The sequence below is a fragment of the Morone saxatilis genome, unplaced genomic scaffold, assembly GCF_004916995.1.
Source record: "Morone saxatilis isolate NCDOM2014 unplaced genomic scaffold, NCSU_SB_2.0 Contig16, whole genome shotgun sequence".
Taxonomy (NCBI): domain Eukaryota; kingdom Metazoa; phylum Chordata; class Actinopteri; family Moronidae; genus Morone; species Morone saxatilis.
The window spans coordinates 21134788-21145619 of NW_023339718.1; the positions used below are offsets into that span (position 1 = coordinate 21134788).

A 10832-nucleotide genomic window follows, 5' to 3' on the forward strand; every position below is an offset into this window, starting at 1 on the left:
TGATCAAACAAGTTAATTTGCCAGTATATTTTAATTTACTGTTACATTACTGTCAGATGAAGCAAACTCAAGTGAGTTTCTCTCTGCAGGCGGCTTCTTCCACTCCAGCATCATCCAGCAGAAGCTCATCACCCGCTTCGTTCCCTTCCTGCCGCTGAGCCGACGCCACGTGGAGCGCTGTGTCCGCTCTCAGCTCTGCCAGCGGGGCAGCTGCGCCCGCAGTGACGTGGTGGAGGCAGTAGGGGGCGACATGATCTACACTCCCGTCCAGGGACAGTACTTCTCCTCTACCGGCTGCAAGGCTGTCCCCGCCAAAATCAACCTCTTCCTGTGAGTCGTGGGGCGAACTGTTTGTTGGTATTAAAGGACTGAAAGGGAGACTCATTCTGAGGACAGTCGGTGACAAGAAACAGATCTCTGAGGCTGTTTGAATCAGTTTCGGGTCGGGGNNGGGGGGGGGGCTGAACTCACTACCCCCCATATTCAAAGCCATTTCTGTGCTGTCAATGCTGAGTTTCTCTAAAGGCATCGCTGCTGGTGCAGTCGGTACACGTCCTATTGAGAGCACAGGAGACTTTATTCCCTGAGCGTTATTCAGTGTCAGACCTGGAGTCCTGTCGCGCTCTACCTCAGACCCAACTCTGCTTTTAATTTATGAACTTATGAAGTTGGTACATGTCACATTACAGTTGCTGTTGGTTTGCCATGAGCGGTCATCAATCAATTTGTTTTTAAGCTTTTTTTTATCCAGTATTTATTTCCATAACACCAGTCTCTTTTCACGTTCATACAGTCATACTATTCACTGCGGGAAGCTTCCCAGTTCGCCCACAGGTGTCCACAGCAGATCCTACCTGGAACAGCCAGAGCGTCTCTTTCCAGGCTCCTCTGTTAGCCCACTAACAGCTGCTACAAAGCAAACAAAGAGTTCCTGAGAGAGAGCGAGAAAAAAAGAATTGTATTTTAGCTTGATTATGATGCATTGTGGCTTTATTTTTTTATTTTAAGAGGGTTGGGATGTGAACTCACTCAGCTTGTGTAAAAGTGAAAAAAAACCTTTAGAATAACAAATACAAGGTTTTCATTTTAAGTGATTAGGATGTAAGTCCATGTAAGATGAGAAATATACCAGAGCTTTAAGTAAGGAATTTAGGGCAGGTGTTTTAGCTCATTCCATCATTAGTTTTGAACCAATAATGAGAATATCTACCAATACAAGTCCTTTAATAAGAGCTCAGTTATTATCAAAATATCAACTCCCTCAATAAATGCATCTAATGATCTCTAAATAATCAGTATAACACATCATCCAAACTAAATACAGTATGTATTGAAATTAAACCATGTCTTATAGTATCTATGGAGACTGGACTTAAGGACTGAAGAGTGCCATATCTATCATATCTGATGCAGAAGATGATGGAGATTTTACTTGAAAATAGTATCACTGCTGTCCAGCAGGGTTGATGTCATAGCTTTGAGCACATCATCATTTCTGCCACCAGGTGGCACTAAAGGCTTCTTTTTGCCTTGAGTAGAAGAGGTGAAGCAGAGTTCACCTATAGCTCTGTGCATTTTGATTCACTTCATCTGGTATGAGTGAGTTCAGTTAAAGATGATACTTGTTTCTTTAATGTAGAATGTGTTGTCTGTGTGTTTAAACACAATCAAAGTGCACTTTACTTTCATGGAGGATAAAATGGCTCTGATTTATTATTGAGAAAAAACTGTTTGTCTCACTCTGTGAAGGCAAAGTGTGTGATGAGAAGTCAGTATGCACCTGCCAAAATGAATACTGTAGTTGCCATGAGTTTGAATTGTTTAGGACTAATTAATGATTGTAAACCATTAATAATTTGTTGTATCAAATGACGGCTGCAGCAGAGTCAGACAATTAAAATGCAATGAAAATGATGCTTAATTGAATTGACAAGTGCAGCACTGTGCAGTATTGGAGCAAAGACACATGGACATAGAAACAGATGAATATTGACACACAGTGCAGACAGTCTGAGATATACAGGCCTTATATATTGTTCAGTCAGCGGTGTCAACATTTTCTAAATGAAACCATCAGTTTTTAGTTTAATTTCCCTCCTTCCAGTACACAGAGAAGGTAGCCTGTAAACTTCCACCAGACACCATGCAAATAACGCTTGTTTTTGGCATGTAGTTTTAACTGTGTTCAGAGGCCAGGCAGTGAGAGTATTAGTGGCAGACTTCTTACCCTGTAATAATAAAAGATATAATCTCCCCTTCAAGCTACAGCAGTCATTATCAGAAGTTATTTTTCTTTTTGAACACTTCTGGCCTCTTCCATAGGTTACCTGACCACTAAGTTTCCAGTTTCAGCCTCTGAAGTGTCTGGTGTTGCTTACACTAAAGCCAAATGCAACTTCTGGTACTACAGTGATGAAAAAATAAAAATTCCAATAGCAAATTAAACTGTTGTTCTGTTCTCTTTCAGACCCTTCAAGAAGAATGCACTAAATAGACTATAACATGTTTCCGTCTATATCGTAAAACTACACACTCATTTTGCATTTTCACAACATTTTCACAATTGAAGCCTACAGAAAGTCACTTTTGCCATTTAATAAGCAATACTGGACAAACACTGGATATTCTGCATCGTTCGCAGCACTGAATGTGTGTCACAGAGTGTAAGTGACACAACTGGGGAATATCGTCTTTATATGTAGGTCTCTACCAAGGAGCTAAATTAAACCCTTAAAGAAAGCTTGCATTGACATAATAACTGATTACTTTGAATCTCATTTTATGAAGCTGTTGGGAAAAGCTTCAGAGTTAACAGTTAAGTGAAGTGTTCCATGAAAAAAGACGTGTTAAGAAAAATAAGATTTGAAAATAACACTACAGTATTGATTGATTTCTATTGCCATCTTTTTACATTCCACACTTCACTCATGTTCCACAATAATGTAATGTTTGAGGTAAGGTATCAGTGTTATATAAGCAGGGTTTACCAGTCTTTTTTACACTGTGAACTATTTTTTCATTGCTAACTAGCTAAATTGGGGTCAGTATTTTATTGTGATTTCTGACTAAAATTAAAGGTAATACAGACAGACCTCTCACCAACATCCAGGTAGTGGCCTCAGCTTCCATGTACTGCTGGAGGCTCCGAATTACACTTTGCATAAATGTTGGAGGTGTGACAGAAAGTAATGAGTAGAAGTGCAACGCAGACAGTTTAAGGTAAAAAAATAACAATATCCTATAATAGCTTATAAAGTTACATAGTATTGCTCTTTTTTCCCCCCATCATATTGTTTCCCAGTGCCCAGTGTTCTGAGGCCAGGTACCCCAGGGCTTGGGAATCTCTGCTCGATAGCGTCACTAATGGCCAAAAACCAGTGGCCGTCGATTTAAGAAAAGGTGGAATATACACAAATCAGATTCAAGGTAAAAAAAAAAAAAAACCTGATCAAAACCAATCCTGTCATAAATATCCAGTATCTCAGATCTCTTCTACAGGCATTTTATCAGAACTTAAAGGGGACATTGATTCCTGAAAACTGCTGAAGTATTTATACATGTTGTTTTTCTCCACCTGTCACTGATGGAGACTGAGTGGAGCTGCTGTTTGTCACCTTCTCTGAGCTCTGAACAGGAAGCAGAGGAGATGTGATCTCCCTGACAGTAGCTCTGCTATCTGCTTCAGCAGGAAATTAATAGTTTCTCCATCGGAAATGAACAGGTGTCAGAGGTCTTTAGTATTCTGTGTGTGTGTGTGTGTATGTGGACGTGTGTGAAGTCCACTTGGTCTGTGGGAACATTTTGGGTTGTGAGGACATTTCAAGTGGTCCACACAGGAGAAAGATGATATCAGAGTTTAAAAAATTGCTTCTTTTCCTATTTAATGAATTTTCTGATTCATTCCTTGTCACCAATGATTGATCTGGTTGAATAAATAAATACATGATTATTGTTAACTTGGATATAAATGAAGAGCTGAACACAATAAGTTAAAAACACTGTCTCCAGAGTCACAAAAGAATTATAGTTGTGTCTGTTCATTCTGACAGAGAAATGTCGTTTTGTGCAAGATTCAAAATATACCTTTAAGCATCTTCACGGGTCCAAACCCACATCCTCTGGGCAACCTAAAGTCTCAGTCTCAGACAGGGACAGATTTGATGCACTTGCTGTGATGGAACCTGCCGAACCTGCTAAACAGTTTCCTCAAAGGTTAGAAACATCAAAGCCAGCTTTGAAAAAATAGACACAGAGCTTCAAAGTTAATTCTTAACATTAGTGCGACAAAGGCAAAATCTTAAAAGTGTTTTCTGGAACTCTCAACAGCATCTTTTGATCTTCTTCGGCAAATTGTGTTTACCCAGTTGTTCTTTATATGAATCCATATATGACCTCTCTATCATGTGATTCAGGTGACTGAGCCTGGACAGACAGGGCAAGAGCACATTGATGAACTGCATCTGCCACATAAATGTTATGTTGCATAGTTCTATCTTAAGTTATGCTACGTTGCATTACACAAAATCAGCTGCCACATAATTTACATTGTTAGTTTGTTTTATTTTATACTTACGTTGCACAACTCATCCGCCACATGAATGTATTGTAATGTTACAGTGCACAATGTTACTTTATCTTACATTGAGTGTAGAGTAAGTGTAAAAAAATTACATTACACTAAGTTACTTTATACTCTTATGTTACATTACACAAAAGTGTTGAATGCAATATGTTACCTTCATATAATACGTTGCATTGTATTTACATAAGTTAAGTTTTGTTAGTGTCTACTTGCTGATTAGGGTCTGGAAAAATCTAGGAAGTGGAGTTTTTCGTGATGGGAATTCCGACTCACCACTTCTGGCTTTTATAATTCATCCAAATTTAGCAATGTTTTGACCTATGACTGGTATGTGTGCACATATATATCTTAATTATCAATGTAATTAATCCAAACTATTATAATGTCCAGAATACCATAATTTCATGTTTGGTATAAAAACCTTAAATATGGTAAAAACATCTAACACGTGTATTGTGCGTTTTATTTACACTGACCTATGTTTTGTATGTTGCTGACTGGCGCAACACACACAAGTCTCACCATGCTTGGGTCTTAATATTATTACCAAAGTGACATGTTTCTGGGTCATATTTAACAAATACTGGATCATCCTATTATTATGTCTTTTTATTATTATTCAAAAAATAAATTGTCTCTCAGACGGGAGCTGGCTCCCATCATCCACTTAGTCGTTCACAAACACCACATCACTGTAGGTTTATATAAATTAAATCTTCGGTATACAGTATTTGTAGAAAAAAACTTCAACATGCACTGGTTTGGGACGTTTTGTTGGCTTAGAGGTTTAAGATGCTGACCATGTAATTGCAGCATCACAGGTTCATGCCCTTTCATGGACCTGTGCGGCTCATCATCCCTTCTCTGGTTGCTGTGTTTAATAAAGGCAAAAAAAAAGCTCCCCTCCCAAACACACTGGTTTGCTCCTTTAAAATTAAAGCTTGTCGCTCAGCATCAACAGACACCTTTAAAGTCACTGCCAAACTTCACCAGCTGCTTTGACTCAGTTTTCTCAGCCAACTCTGTTTCTTTGTTGGCGTCCAAATTTTGACTTGCTACCTGCTGCATGTGACCAACCTCGCAACATTTTGGAAACATCTCCCCGTCCTGACGACACCCTGTCGCCTCCTATATATGCCACATCTTGGCCTGATCCTGCCGTGATGACTTAATTAACCCCCCACCCTCCAACCCACCCACCACCACACAAGCCGTGTGGAGGGAAGAAGAGGGGTTCGAAGGTCAGCTTAGAGCCTCTTTCACCCCAGCTGCTGTATCGCATTCTCCATCCTTCTGGACAATTGAGACACACACATAACATAATAATGCCCCGATGACCACCACACACACACACATACTCACACACACACAACTCTTATGACCTCTGCAGCCTGGCATTTTCACATGCTCCCTGCCAGAACAAGCTGGACTCTTCTTTTTGACTATTGCGGAGCGAGCGAGAGAGGATACTTGAAAGGGTGGGAGAGACGAGGGGAAGATATTCAGGAAGGAGGAGCCGGGGTCCAGCTGGTCTATTTTCTTCTTTCCTTCCCTTCTTCTTCTTCTTCCAGTCCCCCACACACACACACATTTTTCTTCATCTCTCTTTTCCTCTTCCTTCCCCTTCTCTCTCCCTGTTTCCTCCCCTCTCCTCCCCCATCACAAATCGGGTGTAAAAAAACACTTTCACCTCCTACTTTACCTCCTCACCCCTTCCCAGCCCTCGCTTCTTCCTCCCCTCCATCGGGGGTGCAGGGCAACAATGGGACGCTGCTCCTTCCTCCCCCATGCCCTCCCCACCCACCTCCACATCTGTGAGTGCCCCTCTGTCTCCTCATTCTTCTCCCTAACCGCTCCATTATTGGGCCTCTTTCACTTGTAAATGTGGCCAGCGATACTTCTGATGGGTCTTTTATGCACGCGGCCGGGGTCAGGAGAAAGGTAGGGGCAGGAGAGGAGGGGGGATGTATACAATGAGGGGGTGGGTCAGGGTTGAGGGTGTTGAGGGGAGGGGGGTGGTTGGTTTAGGGAGTCTTGTGCTGTTCCTTCTTGCAGGCCAGAGTGTGAGGGGACAATTGTGACAAAGAGTTAAATCCTTTTTTGTGTGTGCAGTCATTTGGGACGGTTGGGACGGGCCCAGCTCTCGCCTCGCATTCCGGCAGCCGACCGTCCCCCAGCAGGACGGAGAAAACGGGACGGGGCTGAGGTGGAGAGACGACTGGAGTGAAATCTCAACAGTCAGAAGTTGTGTACGCACCCCAGAAGGAGGATGTGTCATTTTTTTAAACAAATGAGTGTGTTCAGAGGCCCTTACAGTAGCATAGCATAACAGAACAGAATGCTACACTCTATAGCATGCAACACTGAGGCCTCAGTACGACAGGTGCTCCATCAATATGTTGATGGTTTTTGTATGTTCTATGATCATTTGAGTGTAATTATATGCAACCTTGTCTCCTAAACAAAAATATCTAGAGCTATGCTGGCGGCTCTGTGAGGCTGCTTAAGCTACAGCAAACATCGGCGTGCTAACATGCTCACAACAGCAACACTAAATTGATGTCTTCTTCTGACCTTAACCAAGTGTTCTAAGTTGCCTAAACAGAAGCAAAAACATTCATCATACTTTATGAATGAAAATTTAAAAGCTCGGCTTTTCAGATAAGGGACAATCACAATGAATTAAAACAAGTTTGTGTCAGTAGTTTAAAACAGGGTTTATCAGCAGCTGAAGGTGAAGAAGCAAAGGGCAATAAAAAAAGTGTCCAAAATGACAGGCAAAAAATCCAAAAATGAGGGCTGGCTGCTCAGGCAGTATACACATTTCACACTAATGCAGGGAGGTGAAGGGCAGTGGTGGAGTATATGCTGAGGAAGCTGATCAGGGGAATGAGTGGCAGGTGTGAAGGCAGATGATCGGGTCAGATGGTGGGAGGAGCTGAGGACAACTGTTGGAGGGTGAGGGAATGTCAGGGAATGTGACAACGGGAAGAAAAATTCAGGTGGTATTAAAAGAGCTGGTTGTAGTCATGACAACTGCAAGTGCCAGTGATTATTTTGCAGGTATGTTAAGTCATTTTTTCAGATACCTTTAACTGTAAAAATGTTTCCTACGTTGACAAAAGTCAGGCAGCATTTTATTTCTTCCAAAACATATTTGCAATTCCAGATCAGTAATTTACACTTTCACATTTGTGTGAATGATGGATGTTTTATGAGTGACATTTAAGTACCTGAAATAAACTGATGCAACTAAATCACCAGTATAAACTAAGACACAAACTCTGCGTCTGAGTAGTGAAACCATTGTTGCTGGTCCCCCCCACCAAAAAAAAAGAAGCTTGGAGTTATTTGCCAAGAAATAGTTCCAGCAGGTAATTCCACCACTCCCTGTCCTCAGTGAGTGATGTAACCATGGGACCATGTGTTATTTTTTTAGCTAGCAGTAGGCCTATGGCTTCTGGGATGGCACTGGCGGTCGGTCTGTCAGTCCATGACTTTGGTCCTGATTGGACTATTTCACCCTTTGATGGATTTCAGTGAAATTTGCTTTAGACATTCATGGTGCCAAGAGGATTAATCCTACTGACATTGGTGACCCCCTGGCTTTTCCTGTAGCACCACCATGAGGTTTACATTAGTGGTTTTGAGTGAAATGTCTCAATAGCTATCTGATGCCATGAACATTGGTTCAGATATTCATGCCCCCCTCAGGATGAATTGTAATAATGATCCTGTGAATTTTCATGGAGCAAGCATCAGATCAACATTTTGTTTGACCACTACTTCAAAAGGGGCCGGCACTAAGCTGTATTTAGTTACCTTAAGGTACATGTTATTTTACATATTATGTTAGGAGTATATAATATATATATAATATCAGTTCTGTGACTTTTGTTGTTTATCTTGTCCCTGAGTGGCCTCCATGGTGTCATAGCCTGAACAGTGGTCTGTGGGATTATCTGTTATTTTAGCTTCTGATCTGACCTCTATACACACACATACACACAACCACACACACACACGAGTCTCCAGGACAACAGGTGAACAAAGGGGACACGGCGGGGGGAATGTGAGGCGAGGAGGGAGGCTGGGTGGGGGGAGGTAGGGGGGTTGAAGGGTGACTCCTGGAGAGGGCTGATGGGAGATGAGATGGTGGGGGGGTCAGGTTGACCTTGGCCTCTGCGCGGTGGTCAGATGGGGTGCGAAGGCCACCGGCAGTGAAGGAGGAGGATGAAGAGCAGGGAAGGATAAAGCTTGTGACGCCTCTCGCTCTCTTCGAAACATGGGATGATTAATGACAAAACACACACACAAACACACAGTGCACCCCGGCTGACCCCTGAGAGCCTGCTGCTCAAACAGCGGCCCCGGGTCTTTGGCGTGGTCACTTTCCCAACACTTCTGATTGATGAGCGATTCCTTTCCCACCACAAATTATGGTAATAATTCTGAAAGAGACGTTGAGCCGCAACTCTGCAGCTGCTCTGCACAACTCTCTGATCCCACCGAACAAGTGGAATTACAACTTCACCCGTAACTTTTTAAAAAGCATAGTTAAAGGCAGTTTTTGGTCAACAACATGCTTCCATATGCAGGAATTACTTCTTAAATGTTTTAAAAGTCAAAAACCACAAGTAAAATTCAGATATCTGATAAAGTATACCTCTTTTAATCATCAGATCTATAGGATGTTGGAAATACTCAAGTCCAAAACAAAAATCCCCTCCAGCACAATCCAATTCACTAAGAAATGTTCTGACTTACTATTAAAACCCTTCTAAAGGTATGTTTACAATAAATAAACTCAATGCGAAGCGAATTGGCTTTGTTTTTGAACAAATTTGAGTGTTTTTGCAGTTTTTCCTCATTTTTCCCCTTTTCTATCTCTGTATCAACTAAAAGGATTCATATGGTTTCAAAGTTTTCAACTCATATAACCAAATTTCCCTTCACCTTCACCTCACCTGTGACCCAGACTAAATTTGTCTCTGTTTGTATCCACTTGACTTTTTATGTAATTGTACTGACTCATATGTACTGCATTCAGTATATATATATATACAGAAACTAAAATTTGCTGCAATTTATAATAAGAATGATACAATTCAAGAATTTAATTTTCCTTTAAAATTCCTTTTCTGTAAATTATATCTCCCATAATTATGATCTAAATGCTGTTTCAAATCCTTTTTCACAACTCCACACTGTAACTGGGGTTGAGACTTTGAACTCCCTTTATTTTATGTTGATTATTTCCTAAAACCAGTCAAAGATATTTAGTCTAAGAAATATCAGAATAAACCTTACAAACCCTGTGCATATAATCACAGATTGTAAATTCCCAGAAATATAACTGAGGAACTACAATCCTGTTTATGATTGTCTGTATTGCAAATGATCTGTTTTAAATCATTAGGTCAAAAGACTGAAAATAATAAAAAACAATTTAAAAAAAAGAAGAAGAAAGGAATATTGCCATATTCTCTTAGCTGTTGCACCTGTGTGAGTATGGTGCTTGTTCCCAGAAACCTCTTGAACCTTGCCTCATTACACATAACTTTAATAAACTAAAATAAAAGGTATTTTAAATTGAAATGATCTGGTAATTGCCTTGTGTCTGCAGATAGACTACTCGCAATGTGACAGTAGTTATAATGTAAGACAGTGGTGCAAACTAGAGTAAATGAGAGATGCCACATGTGCTTTAGGACGTTCACTCTGAAGTAATTTGTATTTTAATATCTCTCCACTTCCCCCACAGTGAACCTGTGTATTTAAATATAAACATGTTGAAAGTGTCAAGTTCCCAAAATGAAACACAGAATGGCGAAAAGCAAAAATCACCAACATATCACCACACACGATGTGTTCAGGTACCAGTTACTAGAATCTTTACAAATGGGATCTTTGGTGCTTTCAAGAAACTGAATCAAGAACTTCATGGTTCTTGTCAGTGATGCGGTTCTTAATTATCGCCTTGATGCTCTACCTTTATACTTGAGATCCCAGGGACATTGGGAACTGACCTCAGTTTGGCCTTTCTGTTGCAAGCAGGTCAGTGTTAGCTGTTGGACTTGGACCAGCGCAGCACAGTAGCTAGTTTTTAAGGACTTTTTTTTCTACACTGCAAAAAAAAACTCTTAAACTTGTTGATATTGGTCTTCTCTCCTCGTCTATTAAAGCATCTGGTAGACGACAGCAGAGACATGGCAACTTCCAGCAAAACACCCAACATGTCCTCCTCTGG

General features: G+C 40.9%; 1 protein-coding gene across 1 annotated transcript in view; it reads left to right on the forward strand.

The window, feature by feature from the left end:
- Positions 1 to 2445, forward strand: part of tor2a (torsin family 2, member A) — a gene marked incomplete in the record, with an annotated part of 4451 nt that extends 2006 nt beyond the window's left edge. The window contains 1 exon segment of the mRNA XM_035658514.1: positions 90 to 2445. Coding sequence (XP_035514407.1) covers positions 90 to 334 — 245 coding nt within the window.
- Between the last annotated feature and the right edge of the window lie 8387 nt (positions 2446 to 10832).